This window comes from Rhineura floridana, chromosome 11, assembly GCF_030035675.1.
Source record: "Rhineura floridana isolate rRhiFlo1 chromosome 11, rRhiFlo1.hap2, whole genome shotgun sequence".
Classification (NCBI taxonomy): domain Eukaryota; kingdom Metazoa; phylum Chordata; class Lepidosauria; order Squamata; family Rhineuridae; genus Rhineura; species Rhineura floridana.
Window position 1 is genome coordinate 39,003,995 of NC_084490.1, and position 22,656 is coordinate 39,026,650.

Sequence of the window (22,656 nt, forward strand, 5' to 3'; positions counted from 1 at the left end):
TCAGAAGTGCCAGGGCCTGGATCTGGGACCCTTAGAGCAGATGTTCTACTACTGAGCTGTGGGTGGGAACACACAAGCAAAGAGTGCCTGTGTGTGTGAGTTCTGTTCTTCGATTTGTGAAAGAAAAATGAACAGTATAGTTCACATGTAGCGATCTCACGCTAAACCTGTTTTCTCTGCAGTAAGTCCTGTTGATTTTGATAGAGTCAACATTTCATCCAATCATGCTTAGGAGTGCAACCTTATTTTAACTTCCAGTTTATGATTGTTATAATTTGCATGTGGAAAGTGTGTTTCCTTAAAAAACAACAACACAGGAGTCCAACAATGGGATGGGGGCCTGCACAGGATGAGCTATGGGGTGTTAGCCCCCCCTCATGCCATCTACAACTTGTCCAGCATTGTATCTTTTTCCCCCAAGAGAAGGGCCATAGCTCAGTGGCAGAGCACATGCTTTGCACACAGAAGGTCCCAGGTTCAGCCTCCAGCATCTCCAAGTAGTAGGGCTTAGAAAAACTCCTCTCTGCAGAGCTGTTGCCAGTCAGCACAGATACTATTGAGCTAATGGTCTGGCCCAGTATAAGGCAGCTCCTGGTGCCTGATCAGATGTCTTTGTCAAGAAGGAGGGTCTTGTACTGTTTATTGTTGTTCTGGCTTGCTGTTAGTGTACTTGTTTTTGGTTTTCTAAAGAATAAAAACTTAACTTTAATTTAAAAAAAAGCAAGGAGGGCCAATGGTGGCTGATGCCCATTGGGACTGGTGGGACCGAAGGCAAGGAGGCCAAGAGCAGATAGAGGCAGAGCCAACGATAGGGAGAGCCAACTCAACTTTTCGTCGTCTCCCCATCCTCCTCGATGAGTTGTACAAGGACAGCACTGGGGCTGAGGTGGAGGACCTGACGGCCAGTGCTATCCCCTGGAGTGGTTGCAAGTTAGGCAGGCTGAGGCTGGTGAGCCAGTGCCCCATTCGTCCTCATGGACCAGCCTCCACTGGGTGGGACCTCAAAGTGGTGACCTGTCTCCTGTCATTTATCTGGTACTCAGAGGTATATAAGAAGTACTTGCAACAAGGTCTTGCAGTGGGGAGTGGTCCCATTCAGTCAGCCAGACTCACCTCCAGGATACTCCATTCTGTTCACCCTCCCACCCGATTTTCCCTTTCCCCTGCCCCAACTGTCAGTCAACATCCCATGGCCACTGAGCTGAGTCTTTTTGGGTTCTCCCTTCCCTCATTTGATTTTCCTCCTATTCTTAATAGTATTTATTTATTTGCTTTTTAAATATATATATCTATATCATTCAAGGCTCCATAAAAGAGGTTTACATACAAGAGCAAAAACACTCCTTAATTAACAAAAATGAAAACTGGAAACCTTAAAATCAAACAGAACAGAGGTAAAAGCTTAAATCCTATATTCAAAACTGTTATCTGATCTGCATAAACACACCATACATTTAAAGCACATTTAAAGCACATCATTTCCCTCAAAAAATCCTGGGAACTCTAGTTTGTTAAGGGTGCTGGGAATTGTAGCTCTGTGAGGGGTAGACAGCAGTTCTTCCCAGGATTCTTGGGGGAAACCATGTCCTTTCAATGTATGGTGTGGAAGTGACCAATAATGGAGAGGAGGCAGTGGTCTTTCACATATCCTGGCCCCTAAGCCATTTAGGGCTTTTTACAGGCAAGCTCCAGTCCCTCGGACTGAGCCCAAAAGTGAAACAGAAATCAGTGCAGTTGACATATGACAAGTGCAATGTGGTCTAAAAAGTGTGCACCAGAAAGCAATCTGGCTATTGTATTTTGTAACAGCTGCAGTTTCTGAACACTTTTCAAGGGTAGAGTGTGTTGCAGTATTTAATCTGGAGATGACTAAGGCATGTATTGCTGTGCCTGGATCACCTTTTTTGTAGTTCTGCAAACCTCAGGGTTTCCCCAAGTTGGCTGTCCCTCCCCACCCCCTTATGCATGGGTGATGCTGTTTTGGCTACATAAGGGTAGGCACTCAGATAATGAGTTGACATGTAGCCAGAGGGCCACATTCCCTTTTGGGCAAGCTTCTGGGAGCTGCATGCCAGTGGGGGGTGGGGCCAGAGGTAAAAGTGGGTGGAGCAATGAATGTACATTTTACCTATATACACAGTAATTAGTTTCTAGCCTCCATCCAGAGAAGCAAGAGATTTTATCAGAGGACACATTGCAGCCAGGAAAAACACTCGAGGAGGGTGCGAAGCAAGGCGGGAGGGTTGTGTGGCCTGGGGATAGAGGATGTGGCTGGGAGGCAGGATGGCCTGGAGATAGTCCCAAGGGCCAGCAGAGAGGGCTGGTGGGCCATATTTGGCCACCAGGCCTGAGTTTTCCCACCCCTGGAACAGAGGGGCATGACCACCCCAAGACACTCTACTGCCTGAGAAGGATAAGATGCCCCCCCATTCTACATATGACTCGACTGGCAGACGAATTGGACTTCAACAACTGCAATGGGACAGCATCCCCCACTGCATCTGAAGACAGTAGAGTAGCTTAAAGGGAAGAGGACAGGCCACATGGCACACACAGCTCTGTCCTGCAAAACGTCGCTGCAACTCCTTGCCTGTCCCCGCCCCAGCATCTGCCAACTGAGGCAGTTGACTTACTCTGCCTAATGATAGAGCTGGCCCTGTATAGAGTTGTCACCATGCATGAATGTTCCATTAGATTAGCCATCACATCTAATAGCTGTTGATTACAGCCCTCCACAAATCCTTTGTAAAAGCCATCAAAGCTAATGGCTGCCTTCCACCACATCCTGCGGCAGTACATGTTCCATATGTTCATTGTGCATTCTGCAGTGGAGTCTGTCCTGAATATTTTGCCAGTCAGCTTTATTGGGGTTCTGGTACAATGAGCAAGGAAAAGGGAGACACATTTCTCTAGTCTGTGGATGGCAGCTAGAGATCTTGGTTGTAGCCCAAGTTCTGGGGCAAGAGAGTCTTTTGGAAACCTGACATTAGCAGAATCGAGCTGCGCTTCCTCCAGAACTACAAAAAGAGCCCAAGAAGGGAGGTGTGATGCTGTCACCAGCAGAGTTAGAGCCATTTTTCATCACGGACAGGACAGCTGAGTTGAAGCACTGAATGCTTCCCCTGCATGGATCAGAGACTCCCACTGAGATGGAGCTGCTCCTTTCATCCTCTAGCAAGCAACAGCTTTCCTACTGATAAAGTATTATTTCCTGGAACCGGATTTTTTCCACGCTGCCAACTTCTCATTTTCTCCCCCAATGTTTTGGAGCCAACTTGCAGATCAAAATCAGTGCCGGGCAAGGGTGGCCTTTGTGGATGTCTGCAGAGATGCCCCACACAGCAAAATAAATGGTGCAGCTGTTTCTCTCTGTACAGCCTGCATGTGCTCTGGCCACTGCTCAGCCCGCTTTGGTTAGCCTTCCTGCGCTGCAAAAAAAGGTGAGGATCTTTGCAAAGCTGGACAAGTAAAGGAACAACGGCATGATCACTTCTTATTCTTATTGTTTGTTTCTACCCCGCCTTTTGGCCAAAAGGCCCTCAAGGCGGCTTACAAAAAATAAACACAAATATAAAAATACATCAATAAAAACAATGACATCCCCCAATACTTTTCTCATGACAGCCTTCATTATTCTTCTCAGAACATCTCCCCCCCAAAAAAGATTGCTCTTCCAGCTTCCAGTCATAAACCCACTAACGACCCCTGTATCAATTCCCCATAATTATTCCTCTCAGGACATCTCCCCCGCCCCACTTTCCTGATCAAAAAACACCCCCACCCCAAATATTCCTCTTAGGAATCCCATCCCTGGTCTCCATTCAGCTTCCAGTCATAGCTTCCCCACCCCCACTATTTTAATTCCCCTCAAGGCATCTTCCTCCCTCCAGTAACCCCTTTCCAGGTCAAAGACCCCTTCCCAAAACTTCCTCATCCTTATTCCCTCCACCATTACCCCCTTATCAGGACAACCACCATTCCCCATTCGCGTTCTTTCCCAACCCCAAATTTGGCCTCCCCTCCCTCCATAAATTGCTGTCAACCGTCTGGTTAGATTAAAGGTGGGGGACCTCCCACGCATGGGCCTAATTAGGGTCACCAGGGGTCCAAATTTGGCCCATAAGGACATGTTCCCCAAACCCATGCCCACCTGTCCCAATCTCGATATCAGGTGTGAGGAAATTAAAAGCTGCTGTCACTTTAAGCTCTGTCTGCAAATGGTTTGTATGGAAACCACTTGCAAAGGGAATTCAAAGTGGTGGCAGCTGGTGGCTCCATGTCATTGTGGCAGTGGAATTCACTCCTGGTTTTAGTTCAAACTTTCAAGGAGCTGTCCAAGGTGCTGAAACCCATTCCCACAATAGGTTCAGCACCTTGGACAGCTCCTTGAAATTTCTGGCCAAACCCTTCCACTGCCCCAGTGACATGCAGCCGCCAGCTGGCACTGCTGGCAGGGATCCTAATTTGGCCCATGAGGCCATTTCCCCCAAACCCACGCCCACCTGTCCCAATCCTGATGTTAGGTGTGAGGCAGTTAAAGGCTGCCATCACTCTGAAGTCTGACTGCAAGAGGTTTCTATTAAAACCACTTCTCTCAGCACCCATCAGCTGATTGATGCTGAAACACATTGCCTTTGAAGCCCCTTTGCAAGTGGTTTCAGTGCAAACTACTTGCAAAAGGACTTTAAAGGCAATGTCTCTGGGCACCAATCAGCTGATAAATGCTGGGAGACAACACCTTTGAAGTGCGTTTCCAAGCTGTTCGTATTGAACTGCTTGCAGTTGGACTTGACAGGCAAGCTCCTTTAAAGTTGCTACCTGACATCATCATGTTTTTAATTAAAGCTTTTTTAAAAAAATGTTTTTTAAGATGTTTTGTTTTAATATGTTTTTAAATATGGTTTGTTTAAATATATTTTAAAGCCTGTTTTTGTATTTTTAGATTGTTTTTGTTTGCCACCCTGGGCTCCTACCGGGAGGAAGGGTGGGATATAAATTTAATAAATAATAATAAAATAATAATGACCTGTGGATTGTAGGGGAAAGGCAGGATCTGGCCTGACAGTTGGAACCAGTTCCCCTGGATTACATCTAGAGCAGGGGTTGCCAATGGGTGAGTGGGTATATTTGTAATTCTGAGGATGTGCCATGGGCACTATTTGCAAAATGGCTGCTGTGAGGGCATGGCACAAAACAAAATGGCTGCCACATCTGAAAGGGCAGAAAGAGACCACAGAACTGTGTAGGAGTGCCCCCTGCATCAGCCACCCCATCAATGAGGGAAAGGCATCTCCATCAACAATCACTGCACTCATTCACAGTGAGAACGGATGGGAGGATGGGTGTCCAGTCCTGCCTCCAATGGTCATATTTAAGACTCTCAGAACTGTGCCCCAGTCACCCTTGTAACACCGCAAGGGATCATGTCGCTCAGTTGTAGAGCACATACTTTGCATGCAGAAGGCTCCAAGTTCAATTCCCAGCATCTCAGTGTAGAGCTGAGAAAAGCTCATCTGGAACCCTAGAGAGCCATTGCTACTCAATATAGTCCAGAGGTGTCATGACCCCTGAATCTAGCAGTAATCTGGACATGGAGTCGGAGGCTGTAGGGGTTGCTTTGCACCTTGGACAGCTCCTTGAAAGTTTGGACTAAAACTCAGAGTGGATTCACTGCCCCACTGACATCAGCACCACCAGCCTCCATTGCTCAGCCATGAGATATAGTGACTGACTCCAGGTCATCCAGTGAGTATCATGGCCATGTAGGGCTTTGAACCTTGTTCTCCTCAGATCCAAGACTGACAACACAAGCTTTAATTACCTCACCTCACCCCCTGATGTCTCAGTTTGACAAGGTAGAAAGATTAATCTATTGTTGTACACTTAGGGGGTTTGGACTGGATGACCTCCAAAGTCCTTTCTAATAAGAGTGACAATGTGTTCTACTTGACAGAGGTCAGTCCTCCATTTGAAGGGATGTCAGAGAACAATCCTCTATTTGAAGTACTATCCAGTCCCAAGTCCTGAGGAAACAGGGACCTTGGACTTCTCTGTTAGCATCTGGACAACAGACTGAGCAAACGTCATCAGAGGCATCTCCGCTATGGAATGTATTTCTATTTAAATAATGATAATTATTTCTAAATCTGCACATATACAAAAAATTGGCATACACAAATATGCAAAAAAAATCCTCTCTTGTTTGGTAATGCACAAGTGGCCACCAATACTTCCAACTTAGTGATTTTATGATTCCATTACGATTCCATGACTTGGGTTTTTGCCAGGTAAAGTAGAGATGATATGTTGCCATGGGAAGTAAATAGACTGGCTGATTGTTGTCAATAGCAAGCCAGCAAATATCTGAAAGGAGGATACTTGTTACATCCTCTCCTGGCTGAAGATGTTGTAATCTAGGCCAGAGATGGACAAATTTCAGGTTTGTTGGATCTCCCTTGTTTTTTCCTAGAACCCCAACATGGACCAACCACACAAAAAACCATAAAGATGGAATGAAAGGACAGGGTGCCTCTGAGCCTAGGAATTTGTTTTCACTACCAGAAATGAACTGAGCTCATAGCCAATTTGCATGAAAGTCCACTCCTGATTAGCTTTTTTAAAAATTTCAGCAGCCTAATTTAGGTGAAGGAAATTTTGTTGTTGCTGTTTTTATTGTCTGCAGCCAGACCTTTACTCCCGAACAACCTGGGCTTGCAGTTGGACACTCTTCTGGATGGGCCAGTTCTCCAGCTGGCATTTGAGGCAATACCTTTCCCTTGGGCTTGGAACCCGTTCAGCCTTGGTGTCACAGGCCAAACTTGCCCTGGGTGCAGATGGCCCTTTCTTGGCCTTGTCACAGGACCCTGGCTCCTCATCCCCACATGGAGCCTGACCCAGGATTCCCCCGACAAGGATTCACCCAGCTGGGCCCTGACATCACCAGTCAGCATGAAATGCATCTGGTTTCGCTAAACCCTCCCTTAATTTTATATTATGGGTTAATTTTTCTGAAACAGCAGATACCATTGAACAAACTACTGACAGAAAATTCAGAAGAGGTCTTCCAACCCCCAGCAATGGCTATGCACATAACAACATGCAGAGAGTATCAGCTCCTGATGTACCGAGCTAGGGCCTGTAAATATTGAAAGTAAAGGTAATAAGTGACATTTTGGGACATTTACTTATTTATTTAGTATATTTGTATGCCGCTTTTCATCACCAGGTGACCTCAAAGTCACTGACACAGCAAGAACAAAACAATATAATAAAAACAATTCAGAACATAATAATAATTTAAAAAACTACAACAGTATCAATAAATAACACCACAAAGCATCCAGTGTGTTGTTGCTATTGTTAAAACAATTGGGAGTCAGAAACCCCTGCAGATCACCAGAGGTCTACCAGTAGATCCCAATCTAGTTTCTACCCACCCCTCATCTAGACTGCCTATGAAAGGAAACAAAAGAAGATTGAGTTCTTGAGTTAGACAGCTGTGCTTTGCACCCTGAAAAGCTGGCAACATCTTAAGGTACCACTGGCTGTCTCTTCCATGGGTACCGTGGATTTTGGCCATTTATTAAAGTGCTTAAGCTGAGCCTTCTCCTATGCTCAACCTGTATATTTGTAAATAAACAAAAAGATTACAAAATAGCAAAAAGCTTCCTGTGACCTCCCCCCAGAGCTTGGAAAAGTTACTTTTTTGAACTACAGCTCCCATCAGCCCAATCCAGTGGCCATGCTGGCTGGGGCTGATGGGAGTTGTAGTTCAAAAAAAGTAACTTTTCCAAGCTCTGCCTCCCCCCAAAGCAAACTTGGATTAGTGCTACATCCTTGGAACTTCTCACTGCTCAGAGAACTGGGATAAGTGTAACTATATGAAGCTGCCTTATATAGACTCAGACCATTAGCCCACTAAACCCAGTTTTTTGTTTACACTGACTGGCTCTGGTTCACCATGGTCAACCTCAGCCTTGCTGCCCAAGATCATTGTTTAAAAATGGAGATGCCAGGAACTGAACCCAGAGCCTTCTGTATGCAAAGCATGTGCTCTACCACTGACCTATTGGCCACCTCTTCAGCTGTTTCTTGATGTCTGGTGTGGATCATTTGAGGAAGAGCATTCTCCTCCCCATTACAGATGGGGTAAAAGCTAACAGCCTTCCCTTTTAGTCTTCCCCCACCTCATCAGCCTGAGCTGCCAGATGTGGAAGGGAAGTGACTGACTGGTTGGCCCATTGCCATGGATACAGTTGCCATGGAAATCATGGTCCATATTTGTGCCCCAACCCCTTTCATTCTTCATTCTCCCAAGCATGGGTTCTGGCCTCAAGGCTGGGTGGGGGCAGCCAGGAGTTCTGGCTTCTCTGAGAGCAGCGAATGAGTTATTGCATGCTGCTGGAAGGGAGAGAGAGCTAGAAACACAGAATTTCATGTTCTCAGCGGGAAGGAGATTTATGGATTGCTATACATCAGAGAAGCGGGGAGGGGGAAATGAGAGAATTGGGACACCTGAGTTTTCTCTTTGAAAGGAATGCAATCTAAGGGATATCATCAAGGGGGATGAGTTGGAGGACTGGGGGAAGGGTTTTAATAGGCAGAAGGCAGAGAAAGAGGTCAGAATGCCTGCTTTTCCTGGGAAAGATAGTGCAGGGCTTGGGGAACTTGAGGCCCTGTAGATGCTGTTGGACGCCAACTCCCATCTTCCCCGGCCAACAGCTATGCTAGCTGGGGCTGATAGGGGTTGGCGTACAACTGGCAGAGGGCCACGGGTTCCCAGGCCTGATCTAATAGGTGAAAGCGGAAAGGGGTGGAAGCCTGGAATGGAGGTCATTTCAAGCAGGAGTGGGGAGCCTGTAGCTCTCCAGACTTTTGGACTCCAGCTCCCATCATCCCCTGATGGTCAAGGATGATGGGAGGATGGTGTCCAGCAACACATGGAGGGCCACAGGCTCCCCACCTGTGATTTAGCAGCACGATACTCAAAACACCTTTGCTACCTGCAATCATCTGAAGATGTCAAATTGAGCCGCCCCTTTCCTCCTCTTGGAGTTTCCCTGCTTGTTCTTGAGTAATTGCTCTTTCCTGTGAGAGCGACACCCGGCAGGCCTGGTTGTCAGCCAGGATTAGCCTATGATGCGCTGACATGGTGCCAGGCAGCAACATGACAGTGAGGGACAGTGCCAGGCAGGTGCCTGTCTGTCTGTCTCTGTAGCCCAAGAGCTGCCCTCTCCTTTCCTGACATAACGGTTCTATGCAATCTCATGCCTGGAATAGTATACATACATATTCATGGTCATTGAGCACTGATGCATGTATACCCAACTTGCATATTCTCAAGGGCAGGTCTTCAAAATGCATGCAGGCATACAAATAGGCGAGTCTCTCAACCTCTGCACACTTTTGAAAACCATAATTATAACCTTTATTAATGTTTGTATCATGTGAGCGGTCAAAGGACTCCATTGTCAAAGCCAACCTTAAAACAATCCTGTTTAGGCACTTCCAAATGACCCTGTTTTTTGAGCATTCACCTTATTTTCTTTGCTAAGAGGTTAGATGACATTGGCTATTTATTAAGCATTTATTCTGATTTCTTGGCAGGGAGGTTAGATGGCATTGCATCATGTCTTAGCCCACACTTCCCAGTGCATTTTCCCATCACTTTTCTTAGGACAAAAAGTCTGATCTTTTGGGGGAAGCGCATTGGTTGTGCAAGAGCACCAAATCAACTTGCACAGGATTGGTGTGAATCCAATAAGGGATTCTTGTGTCACTTTAAGCAGATTGAGAGCCAGTGTGTCCTTAAGGAACCAGGATTATTGAGGGAGCATTTTCAGCCTTCATCCTTGTTCTTCACTGGCGCAATACCAGGCAGCAGTTTTCCACCAAAATTCTCTGAAGCAAAAGAGTAGGACCGGGGAGATGAAATTCACTCAGCCATGAAAGTAGCCTTCCCTTATTGGTATTCAGCAGGCATCAGGTCCTCTGAGCATGCACAGAATGTTTTCCATTCCTGACAAAGTAACCACAACCAGCCTCATAATCGGGGTTTAGGAACACCAGAAAGAGCAACATCTAAGCAGGCTCATGCCCTGGCTCTTCTTAGGCTGCATACACACTGTATATTTAAAGTGCATGTCTTCCTCAAGATTCTTGGGAACTGTAGTTTATACCTCACTGAGCTACAATTCCCAGCACCCTTATCAAACTACAGTTCCCAGGGTTCTTTGGGGGAAGTCATGTGCTTTAAATATATGGTGTGTACTCAGCTATATTTCAGAAATGGCACATGCATGCACGCAGAAGAACAGCTTGTGAAGATGTGTGTTTTTCACTGTGTCTGCTTTCCCAGCTACCCTGCTTCATGTTAGACAGGGCATGCATGAGCAAGACGAGACATCTCTGGTGAGCCTGGGCATACTGAGAAATTAGGGGAATGTATGTGATGTGCGGCTGTGAGAGCATACGTGAGCAAATGATGGGTGTACCACATACAGAAACCAAGCTGAAACCTCATTTTGGAAAGTGAGGTTCCCAAGCTGCAGAATGCACATTCAAATCAGAATGGTCACAAAACTTTCATCTTCCAAATTCCAGTGTTGAAACTAGTTAATTGCGAGAATGTATATACATAGAAAAGATAATTACAAGGTATTATGAGTAAAAAAAAAGTGCTTGGGAAGGTTAAGAGCTGTGGTTTGAACTTCAAAAGTAGAATGGTATCCTGGACAGGCACACCAACCTTCATCACAGTTTTCACAACCGAGACTGCATGACAATATAATCTTTTTTCCCCTACATAAATACTTTAAAAATGAATTCACATGACCAAACTTCAAACCAGGTAATAAAATGTATAAACATACAATGATCTCTCAGCATTTCAGGTTGGATATTGCATTGCAGCATTTGCAGTTTTCCTGGCTGCCTGGCAAATGGATACATGGACCACAGTGTTCTTAATGTACACACCAACTTTTATTCCAGTGCCTCAGTGTTCAGAGGAGACACTGCACTAGATTCTAGTCTGTATTTTCCTACCGGCTTTAAAAATTAGTGAGGGGGGTCTCATTAGTATGCACACTTGAAACAGAGATTACCCCTCACATGTATATTACATTTCGTTCTGGGATCTCAATGATCCCCCGAGTTCTGTTACAAGCAAACTGACAAAGAAGCCAATACACTTATAAAGAGAAAGCGGAATGTGCAAATTAGACCCTCGCCGTCACTTGGCTCAGCCATTCATTATTTCTAGAGCACCAGCAACGCGCATGGGACTTCGTAGAGCAAGATCAGTTAAAAACAACTACAATACAACTACAATTATTATGATGTATGTATTTTATTCTATGCTGTTTACCGCCCTGAGAGCTACTTGCTATGGGCGGTATATAAATGCAACAAAATAAATAAATGAAATACGTTTCTGCCCCAATGAGCTTACAATCTAATTTTTAAAGGGAAGGGGATAAAACTAGAGGAAGAGGAGGAATGGGCCAAGAAAGGATAACAAGGTATAAGTGTAAGCTACGAGAATGTACATTATGGGAAGACTAACAACTATAAACAACATATATAAATATGTGATGCAATGTGTGGTATATGGTACTGTCTGTGTGTAAAGCTTGTGTGCATGCAAGATACCTAGACTTGCTTTTGCAGGTATATCTAACAAGGATGCTCGCAGATGTTTTGGGTGTGACCAATGTATGTATGTAAGAATTAATGCACTATGTGTGAGCTGCAGGCATGGACATCCAAAGGACAGATTTGTGCGTGTGCATGTATGTACCTGCATGCACATGCATTTATGTGCATAGTATGAGCACAACTGTGAAACATTCTGTGTCTGTGGGTGGATGTGCATTGAAAATAATGCATGCACACACAAAGCAATTACAGTCATTTCTGACAGTGCACAATCAAGAACTGGCAGTCCCTAGTGGGTATACACAAAAGGCATGTGCATCACAGGATCCTTGTACTCTGTGTGCACAGGAAAAAGCTGTTTCCCTTGCCCCCAGTAGTCTATAGTTTTGTGTGTGCAGATACTGTGTCCCCATTTGTCGTCTCTTTACCCATTCCCAGAATGCAAATGAGAACACTTCCCTACTGTGAAATGCTAACAGTAGTTTATTCCATGGTGCAAGGACACCCAGGTGGTTTCTCAATGCACCATAAAACAGGAGCATGTGGTGCCCGCACAGCACATATATTTCTATAAAACACACACAAAAATCGGGTCGCTTGTAGTAATCCTGGCCTGATCTATAAAGAAGGGCTACATGTATGTTGACATTCTTGGCAACACAAGAAAAATGCTAGAAGTAATATCCACTGTTCTTCGCTTTTTTTGTTTTAAGGAAGTTTCTAGCCCTTTTGAATGCAAAGATGGGCTTGAAAGTGCATAGGCAATACTTTTGAAATTGCAGAAGCATTTCAAAGGAAATGTTTGAATGAATAAGATTTTCAACTCTCCTCAGTATCCTGCAAAGACTCATAACTTGCAGATTGTACAAAATGGTTTTTAATGCAAAATTATGAAGAAAAATTATGCAAATATACTAAATGTTTAAATGTCACACAGGTTGCAGAATCCAGCTTTTGTTGATGTACAATTTTAATTCTGTAAGGACCCCATTTTCCCAGCTAGAAGGAACCACAGTGCAGCCATTTCTGGGGGCAGGGGTCATACTTTTATCTGGTTGCAGAGATACACTTCCTACTAAAGTTGGGCTACTGGGACAGCTTGTTCGGCAATACCTTCCCTTCTGCCTTCTCTAAGCCTGAAACCAGACATTTGAGGTAGGGGACTGAAAGACACACTGGAAGGGCAGGAGAGAATCAAAGTAAAACATCTAGAATCTGAAATGTAGGGAGCTCCATGTTTTAAGTGAGGGGTTCCCAAACTGTTCCGCAGAACACTAGTGGTCCATAAGCTTCATTCAGGTGGTCCACAGTGTGCCTGTGGATTTGTGGTTGAAGATATTAGATGTTGCATATTTTAATGGTATTTAAATATTTATTGCATTACAACATGAACTTTATGGAATTCAAATGGTAATACAATAAAATACAATATATAAGAAATCCAGAAAGCGATAAAAATGCAATTACAAAAACCATATAGCACTTAGCACAGCACGTTACAATTGCTCCAACAGGCAGAAAAATCATTAAGTGGTCCTCCAAGACCCTCAACAATTTTCAAATGGTCTGTGGGGTGAAAGAGTTTGACAACCACTGTTTTGTTATTTAATTGTGGCACATATTGATACAATATAATTTAATTATAAAAGGGGGGGGCGTAAGTGGCCAAGTGCTTGTCAGTTGTCCAAGTACCTTTTTGCACATTGGCCAGAACCCAGAATGATGAGTGCAGATTTGTTTTTTTAACAAGAAGTTTGGGCCAAATCCTCAGCCCACCTGCTCCCTTTTCCTTGTATCTCTATACAAGTGTAAGGGCTAGAGACAATGAGAATAAGAGAGTTTTCTTAAAGAAAGAAAGCTGAAAATCCAGGAATGGGAACTTGAATCTCTCTGAGGGGAGACGACAGACCCTCTGTGGCTACATCCCCACCACCTCCCACCAGACTAATCTCTACCTTCACCTTTTGCCAAAGCAAACACTCTAGCCATGCAATCAGAGAAGTGCATCCAGTAGGGGGGCTGGTCCATTACAGTGAATGGGGAAGACAGAAACTGTAGTCCAACAACATCTGCAGGCCATGGTAGCTGGGGCTGATGGGAATTGGAATCCAACAACATCTGGATGGTGCCACATTGGCTACCTCTGCTGTAGCCAATGAAAACAGCACCAAGTAGCATATATACCAGGGAGGGGGAACCTCAAGCTCAGGGGTCGAATGTGGCCCTCTAGGCCTCTGAATCTGGCCCTTGGGACTCTCCCCAGCCCATGCGCCCCCTCAGATCACACCCTCAGAAGCCCTGCTCCACACCCTTCCCTGAACTGTTTGGTCTCCTTGAACTATGATCATGTCTCTTGCAGTGAGTGAGAGTTGTGGGTGTAGGAAGAGAGGTCTTTTGCATGGCTGGAATGTAGCCTATTGGACAACAGGGCAGACTGTCACTATTTTCTGGTGAGATTCACTCACATACCGGCAAATTGAAGTTGCACAATTATAGTTGATGGGAAGATCTTGAACAACAAACCCGTTTCGGTCCAAAGCTCAGACTTCTTTGCAACTGAGAAAATGATGGGAAAATGCACTGGAAAAGTATGGGAGAACACTTGCTTTGATGCAACGGGATCTCTCTGCAAACAAATCAGGATGAATGCTCAACAGACAGACAGTCTGGAAGAGCCACACAGTAACATCCCTTGCTCTGCCTCTGGCCCCACCTACCCCTGGCACATGATGCCCAAAAGATTGTATGTTTTGCATGCCAGGAAAGATATGCTGAAACCCCCTTTTCTACATAACTCTTCAAGGTTCAGGAGGCCTGCCACCCACATATATACCTAGGCAAACATATATACATATGGGGGAGGGGAAGCACATAAGGAGCAAAGTGAATTTCTGGTGGGGCAGCTTTTGCCCCACGGGTTAGTTTTCTGAATGAGAAATGACAGCTATATTTCACTCTTATTCTGTTCTGCTCACATATTTTCTCTGAAGTAAGTCCTATTGGAGAGAGCCAGTGTGGTGTAGTGGTTAAGGTGTTGGACTATGACCTGGGAGACCAGAGTTCGAATCCTCACATAGCCATGAAGCTCACTGGGTGACCTTGGGCCAGTCACTGCCTCTCAGCCTCATGAAAGCCCTATTTATAGGGTCGCCATAAGTCAGAATCGACTTGAGGGCAGTACATCTACATCTAAGTCCTATTGATTTTGACAGAGTTAACTTTCCAAGGAAGCATGCTTAGGACTGTAGCCTGGTTTTAATTTCAAGTTTATGATTCCGCTATAATTCACTATGAGGAAAGAGTCTTTGCTGCATGCAACCACACCAGTCAAAAATGGGGCAAAGATGGGGTGAGATACTTGTGTGTGTGTGAGAGAGAGATGTTTGTCCTTCTGGCCCCTTGACTCTCCCCTGGCACCAATATTATTATTATTCCGGGGGGGTTTTTTGGTCTTCACCTCTCTAAATGTAAATGTACTGCCTTCAAGTCGATTCCGACTTATAGCGACCCTATGAATAGGGTTTTCATGAGGCTGAGAGGCAGTGACTGGCCCAAGGTCACCCAGTGAGCTTCATGGCTATGTGGGGATTCGAACCCTTCCCAGGTCATAGTCCAACACCTTAACCACTACACCACACTGGATCTCATTAGGCACCACTAATTCCTTGAAGAGTGGCATGTATGTAGAAACTAAGTATATGAAGCTTCTTCCCATCACCTGACAGCAGGAAAAGCCTCAGCCTCTAAATTCCTGCCCAGGGAGTTGCCTGTTAAAAAACCCAAGAGGCAAAACACAGGAGGAAAAAAAGGTCCCCTTTCCCAAATGTGCAGACATTTCCTAGAGTTCACTGGGTGCAAACTAGCCAGCTGGGAGGAAAGGGGCGGGGAACCCGCTTGGCCTGTTCTTTCTTATGCATTTCATAGCAATAAAATAAAAATCAGCAGGGGAAGCTTATCCGGGCCCTGCTCATTCCTCCGCCAGATCTAGGGATACAGCTGCAGGGACCTTTGGGGAAGCTGGCAACCCTCAGAGCACCTTATACCTTGCTAGACACCGCCCCCACGTCCCCGCCCATCCGATTCCTCTTCCTAGTAACGCGCGCCCACCGCCCACGTTCCTCCTTCCCTGCCCACCCAGCATCTCCGGGCGCCTTTGCAAAACCGAGGGCTGCCCACATCCCGCCCCTCTCCGCCGAATCCAGAAAATGCACAGCAAGACCCTTGTTGGGCGTGCGCGCGCACGCACCCTAGGCCATGCACACCGCCGAGGCACAGACTGTATATACGGCGTCTCCGTCTCTAATGAATGAGCCTCTCGCCGAGCCCCTCCCTTTCAGCCTTGCCGGCAACCTCCAAACGGGAAATCCTACTTTTCCTCCCCCGCCCCAGTTATTCCGCGGCTCCCTGACCGACCTCGGTTTGGGTTAAAGGGCTGCCGCAGCTGTCTCCGCCCCCCCCCCCCGGCTTTCATCTCCTCCTCCTTCCTCCGTCTATTTCCAGAACGGGCGTCCTCTAGCGGCTTTGCTTCGGCCAGCCGCACCAGCTCCCGCCGAGCCGGGCGAGGAAGGCGGCGATCGTGGAGCTCAACTTGGGCGCCCGCCTGCCCGCCCTTCGCGCAGTACCGGCTACTCCGTCCGGCATCTCCGTCCTCCAGGTAGGGAAAGGGGACTCCGAACTGGCACCGCTACAGCTCCTCCCGTGGGAGCAGGGCACGGGGCTGGGCGATGCGGTCGAGGCTGGTGGTTTCCCCATCGGTGGAAGTGGGAGAAGAAAATATGGGGTGCACCGAGAGGACGGGGATTTCAGGGGGGAGGGCTATCCATAGGGCTCAAAGGAAAATGTGCGGGAGGGGAAAGGGGAAGACAGGTTGGCTGGGTAGAGGGAGAGAGGAGAAGCGGTGGTCTGGGGAGGGAAAAGGGGGTGCACTTGGGGAAGGGGTACTGGGGAGCTGTGAAGGCATGCAGGTGGAAGGCGAGAGGGAGGAGGGGGAGGTGCTGGGTCCGCAGAGGGGAGGGCATTTGATGGAGGGGGTGCAGCTAGAAAAACTGGGGGTGGGCTGCAGTCTGTGGGGGGAAGGCACAGGTGGGGGGAGTCAGATGAAATGGGTGGGAGGTTTTTCTGGGGAAGTGGAAGAGATGAAGAAGGCGGGAACGAGAGAGGGGGGAAGTGTCTGGGGTGCAGCAGAATAGAGGGGCTGGGGCCGTATACAATGCTTTGCTTCTTGGGGGGGGGTAGGGAGGGGCAGGAGTGGAGATTTGCTGCTGCAACTGCATCCATCCAGACCAGACGCCGTCCCAGTGCTGGGCCCCTGCTGGTGCTCGGCGATGGGGGCGGGCTCCGGGGGCAGCACATCTAACTGCATGGGGCCTCCTCCGCCTGCGCGCGCGCGCGCACCGTGCACACACCCCGCCTGGCAAGGGTGTAATTAGGAGGCGGTTGGTAGGGCTCGGCTCTGTCAGGGCACAGACAATGGGCCAGCCTCCCCGGGGCGGCTGTTGTGCCAACATGCTGCTAATGTGATTAGGGGAGCCTCTAGCAGCCAGAGCTGGTCTCCTGTGTGTGCCAGTGAGCGTGCAGAGGAAGGGGGGGGTGCGGAGGAGGCACCGCGCGTGCAAAGCGGCGAAAGGCTTGGGGTGGGAAGGAGAAGGGGTGCGAGGCAGGGAGGAAGGTCAGTGAAGGCCGTGTCCCTTGTAGCAAAAGAGGGCAGTGAGGGCAGCCTGATAAGGAGATGCACCCTGTATATCTCAAGGAGGGAGTGTACATGTGTGTATGCGTGCATGCAAAGATGAGGCAGAGGGATTTGTAGAAAGGGCACAAAAGTGTGCTTGGAATGTTGGTGTGCATGCATGCTTGTAAGAGTGCTGTTCCCTTCCCTCGCCTCGCACACGCATTGCGCGTGAACTTGTGTATCAACAATCTTCCTGCGGAAGAGTGTGTGTAACACTATCATTGCTTGCCCTTGGTTTGTGTACGCACCAAGAGTGTGAGTGCGACAGAGCAGCTGTTTTTCTGTGTGTAATAAATAGGATGCTAGTAACACCCTGTGCATGTGTGTGTGTGCTACAGCATCACAACTCACACCCAGAGATGTGAGAAGTTAACGCGTGCGCATGTGACACATGAGTGTCAGTGTGCTTGAATGAGGAAAATGTGCATGGGAGATTGGGATCCTCTCATTCAAAGCATGAGTACTGGGGGGTGAGGGTCATTAAATAAAATTTCACACGTGACAGATTTCCATCATATTTTGTGTAGGAACCTGTGGAATGCAACCATGTGATGGACATGTGTCTGTTTTGCCATGTGTATAGGTCACAGTGGTGCCTGTACAGGGCCTAATAGACTCGTGTTTATCATGCATACAGGTGTGTATACAGGGTAAGTAAATCTTTCCATATCTGAGCTGGGGACACTGACCCTCTAGATGTTGCCAGACTCCATCTCCCATCAGCCCCAGCCACTAACGATCAGGGATTATGGGAGTTGTAGTCCAACAATATCAGAAGGTCAGAGGCTCTCCATCCCGATTCTGTGTGAAAGCAATATCCATGTGGGGAATTCGTAATGTGTTAAACAAAAGTAACTGCACCCGTAATATTTGTCTTGTGAACCATTGTGGTTTTTACCAAGTTCTCCTTTGTGTGTCCTTTGTATGTCTATGCGTGTGAACTGCATCATGTGCTCTTTTGAGGAAAGTCCGGGATGTGTTCTAACACAGGGATAGGGAACCTGTGGCCCTCCAGATGTAACTGGGACTTCACCTCTCATTATCCCTGGCCATTGGCCACGCTCTCTTCAGCTGATAATAATTGGAGCCCTAACATCTGGATGGCCGCAGGTTCCCCACCCGTAGTTTAAAGGATAACTTTCCTCACACCATCTTTAACTGTTGACCTCAGAATATTTACTTTAGACAAGGGATGGGGAACCTGTGGCCCTCCAGATGCTGATGGACTATAGCTCCCATCAACCCCAACTGGCATGGCCAATGGCCAGGGATGATGGGAGCTGGAGTCCAACAATATCTGGAAGGACACAGGTTTCCCACCTCTGCTTCAGACTTTTCATTACCACTCCTTATATATATGTATATGTGTGTGTATTGTATTTTATGTATTTTAACTGTATTTTAATATTTTTGTGATTTTATTGTTTATAATTTTATTATGTACGTGTTTGATTTTATTTTTGTAATCCGCCTTGAGTGCCCTATTACAGGGCAGAAGGGCAGGATAGAAATATTTTAAATAAATAAATAAATAAAATAATTACCCTGCTTGTGAACATTGGCCTCAGAGCCCTCACTTAACCCCCTAGGCCAGTGATTCTCAAACGGTGCGCCCAGGCACACTGGTGCGCCCTAAGAGTTGGCTAGGTGTGCCTCAAATATTATGAAAATATATTTTAAAAATGAGAAGAAACCCATTTGTATAGGGTAAGTAATAGTTTTCTATAGTTTATTTTTATTCATAGTTTAAAATACATTAATATATTTTTAATTTTGTACACAAAGTGCACCAGATTTTTTTTATATGTTTTACAGTGCACCGTGAACTAAAAAAGTGAGAACCACTGCTCTAGGCCCTACCCTGCCTCCTAAAAGCCCTGACGTCCAGCTTCCAGCCCCAATCTCCATACCTCCTGGAAAATTCAGGAGTCCTGATGTGCAGCTCTCTGCCATAGATGCCTTAGTCCTCCTAGAATACCCAGGAATTCTGTGTCCATTTTGGAGAAACACAGCAGAGCCCCGCCCCTGAAGTTAAAAGGAAGGTAAAGGCAAGAATTACGAGGGAGGGAATATGGAGGTCTCCTGCCCCATTCCTCAAATGTTGCTGCAACTTGGAAGTCCTTCTTCCCCTAATAGGCCAATCAAGTGGCAATCCCTTCCATTAGGGGGTTGTGGGGGGGGTGAGGTTTGTGGGATGGAGATGGAATTCCTTGTTCAGGCAGTGACAAGTTGTCCTATCAACCTGACATGGCTGTGGATGCAACAGGGGTAGGTCATGTTACCCATAGATGCCAGTTCCAAGAAAGGCAGCAGCAGACTTGGGGAGGGACCTGGGACTCCTGCTAATTTAAATGTGCAAGGTTGGGAAGGGGCTAGGCTGTACAGTGAGTAAGGGCTGCTGAGAGGCTGGACTCCTGGGTTCACTGGAAGAGCATTCACAAGTTAGCAGGTGAAAGAAGATTGTGGTAAGTAATTTTAAGCTCTGAACTTTACCTCCATGGTTGGAGGATGCATGCCTCCGGATACCAGTTGCTGGAAATCACAAGTAGGATGATTGCTCTTGTGCTCAGATCCTGCTTGCAGGCTCCCCACAAATATCTGGCTGGCCATTGTAAAAACAGGATGCTGGACTATGATGGGCCTTTGGCCTGATCTGGCAGCGCTCTTCTGGTTTTTATGGGGGTGGGGGCTGTTTAGATGGCAATTTGTATTTTATTTTAAATTGTCCTACAAGCCCTCTAAGTGTAGTGGCAAATTCAGAAGTGCAAGGCCCCTTCATGATAGCCACAGCCCCCATTTTTTTGTTGCAGGGTTGAGAATGAGATTCTTGTTAATGCCTTCTCCCACAACAGCAGACGACCCTAGGAACGCATAAGCATGAAAGGAGAGAGTGTTAGCTACTGAAAAGAGTCTTCTCAGTGGCTGACTCACCTCCTTTCACACTGATTGGCTCCAATCAGCAGGAAAGGACAAGGAAGCATGTTAGCAGACTCTTTTCAGTGGCTAACACACTCCCCTTTCATGCTGATTGGCTCATGGGATACTGGAGACATTGGGACTCTGCTGGGACCCTGCTCCCCAAAAAGTAAGGGGTCTAAGTCCCCCTGAGACCCCGGATGACTACAGCCCTGAATGTATATAATGCAAATATGGGGAAGGTAGAGCATCCGGTTTACATGCAGAAAGGCCCGGTTCTGATCCCTGACATCTCCAGGTAGGGCTAAGAGTGACTCCTGCCTGAAACCCTGGGGAGCCGCCTCCGGTCAGAGTAGAAACACACTCACTGTTGTGCCGGGTCCAGTGCGTCTCCACCTCTCTCTTCTGAAAGCGGGGCACACAATGCTAGTCAAACCCCGCCCCTTTTGACTGTAGGGTGTTTTTTTTAATCAGCTTCAAAAAGATTTCACAACTGATCAGCAGATCAGCCTGTTCCTCCTCCAGGTGTGGCTTTGTTATGGCAACTAGTGTGTTCACAGCCTCAGTGTAGACAGTGCTGAGCTAGATAGATCAATGGTGATCTGGGATAAGGCAGCTTCTTATCTTCCTGCTTAAGTTGTCTTCAAAATGTGGTAAGCTTCAAAATGTGCTGCTTTTGAGGCAGGGGACTGCATATTCCACTGAATGGGGACCTGGGGTTTGCCTGAAAGTCCTGCCAGTGGAGACTGGTGGCTCCGACGTCAGTAGGTCAGTGAATCCACTCCGGGTTTTAGCCCAAACTTTCAAGGGGCTGTCCAAGGAACAAAGCACCTCTCCTCTCCCCTGGCAGTAAGAGGGCACTAATAATAGTTTTAAGGAACAATTTGCTGCCCTTTCATGACACTCAAACCAGCTGCTTGAGGCAGTTGCCTCACTCTGGCTAATGGGAGGACCAGCTCTGTGGAACCAAGAGGAGTCCACGATTGGGGAGGGGAGGGTTTTTGCACCCTCCCCTGTCAGACAAAAAAAAGTACTTTGTCACACAGGGCATAGTTAAACTAAGGAATTCCTTCCCATGTGTCAGAGTGGCGGCCACCAACTTGGATAGGTTTGAAAGGAGAGCGGATAAATTCTTGGAGGATAAGGCTATCAGTGGCTACTACTAGCCACAATGGCTGTACTCTACCTCTGCTGTTCGAGGCAGTATGTGTGCCAGTTATTAGGGATCACAAGCAGGGAGAAGGCTGTTGCGCTCAGGTCCTGCTTGTGGGTTTCCCTTAAGCCTCTGGTTGGCCGCTGTGAGAACAGGATGCTGGACTATGATCAGCCACTGGCCTGACCCAGCAGGACTCGTATGATCTTAGGTCTTGTCTGCCTGCCTTCACCCCTTCACACATGAGCAGATGGTGGTAGATTCCTGCCAGCGCTGTGCTGGCAATTGTTCACCTGCCCATGCCTCACTAGCTCTGCTATGTCTCTCTGTTACATAGTGCAAGATGTGCCCGGCTTTCTCTGTCTCTCTCCTCCTGCCACAGATGCAGACATAGAGGAGTCCTCAGTCCTGTCTGGAATTGCAACAGCCCCAATCAGTCATGCCCTCTTCATATATGGCACGATAGAGCTCACACGCACACTCGGCATAGCTGGGGGAGTGAGCAGCATTGAGCCAAAGGAAGCAGCCTTTGTGATTAACTGTTTGCCTTGTGAAATCTGCAAGGCCTCTGGGGCAGGGACTTGAGCCTTTTTTTTTTTTTAATGTGCTGTGCCTGGCACACAGTTGACACCGGAGATGTGTTAAATCGCAGCATTAGCCACAACTCCTTCCTCCAGCTTCCGCCATCCCTCCCCCCCCCTTCTTGCTCTGCTGGAGAAAAAAAATGTTCATTTTCTTTTTTAATGTTTAAAGTGGAAGCTGCGTTCATATTGATTTGGGTCCCCCCCAAACCTTCCCACCTCCTTCCCTTCCACTCCCAGCCTTGGAGACCCCCTAGAAGAGAGGAGGCTCCTTTCTGTGTCACTCTCTCTCCCCCATAGCACGGGGGTGGCACTAACAGCTCAGATCCACCTTCTTGGAGGTTCCCTCGAAAATCCCCCTTTCTCTTGTTCCTCCTCCTCATCTCCCTCACACACAGCAAAGTGACTCATTGCCTGCGGGGGTGGGGAATGGCGAGTGATGGAAGCAGTTTGATGTGGGAGCTGGAGAGCTGAACTCTCAGTGTCTCCCCCATGTGTGCACGCACGCACGCACGCACACACACCCTCTTGCCTTGACTTCCTACCTTCTGTATGGCATCCAGCTGGTGGTGAGCAAGGTAGCAGGTGATGGCATGGCAAGGCTGCCATAGGTGCACGCG

The 22,656-nt window shown here is 47.2% G+C and overlaps 2 protein-coding genes across 6 annotated transcripts in view; one reads left to right on the plus strand and one right to left on the minus strand.

The window, feature by feature from the left end:
• Nucleotides 1–16,299, minus strand: part of C11H19orf81 (chromosome 11 C19orf81 homolog) — a 36,263-nt gene extending 19,964 nt beyond the window's left edge. Inside the window, exon 1 of the mRNA XM_061592100.1 lies at nucleotides 16,199–16,299. Within this exon, the coding sequence (XP_061448084.1) occupies nucleotides 16,199–16,299 (101 nt within the window). The remainder of the gene's footprint in view (nucleotides 1–16,198) is intronic.
• SYT3 (synaptotagmin 3) overlaps nucleotides 15,740–22,656 on the plus strand; it is a 46,485-nt gene continuing 39,568 nt past the window's right edge. For 4 of the 5 annotated variants that reach the window (XM_061589770.1, XM_061589766.1, XM_061589765.1 and 1 more), the window contains exon 1: nucleotides 15,740–16,312. The gene's annotated coding sequence lies outside the window, so the exon portion shown is untranslated. Of the gene's footprint in view, nucleotides 16,313–19,201; nucleotides 19,429–22,656 lie in introns of all 5 variants that reach the window. The other variant, XM_061589769.1, reaches the window with a different exon arrangement.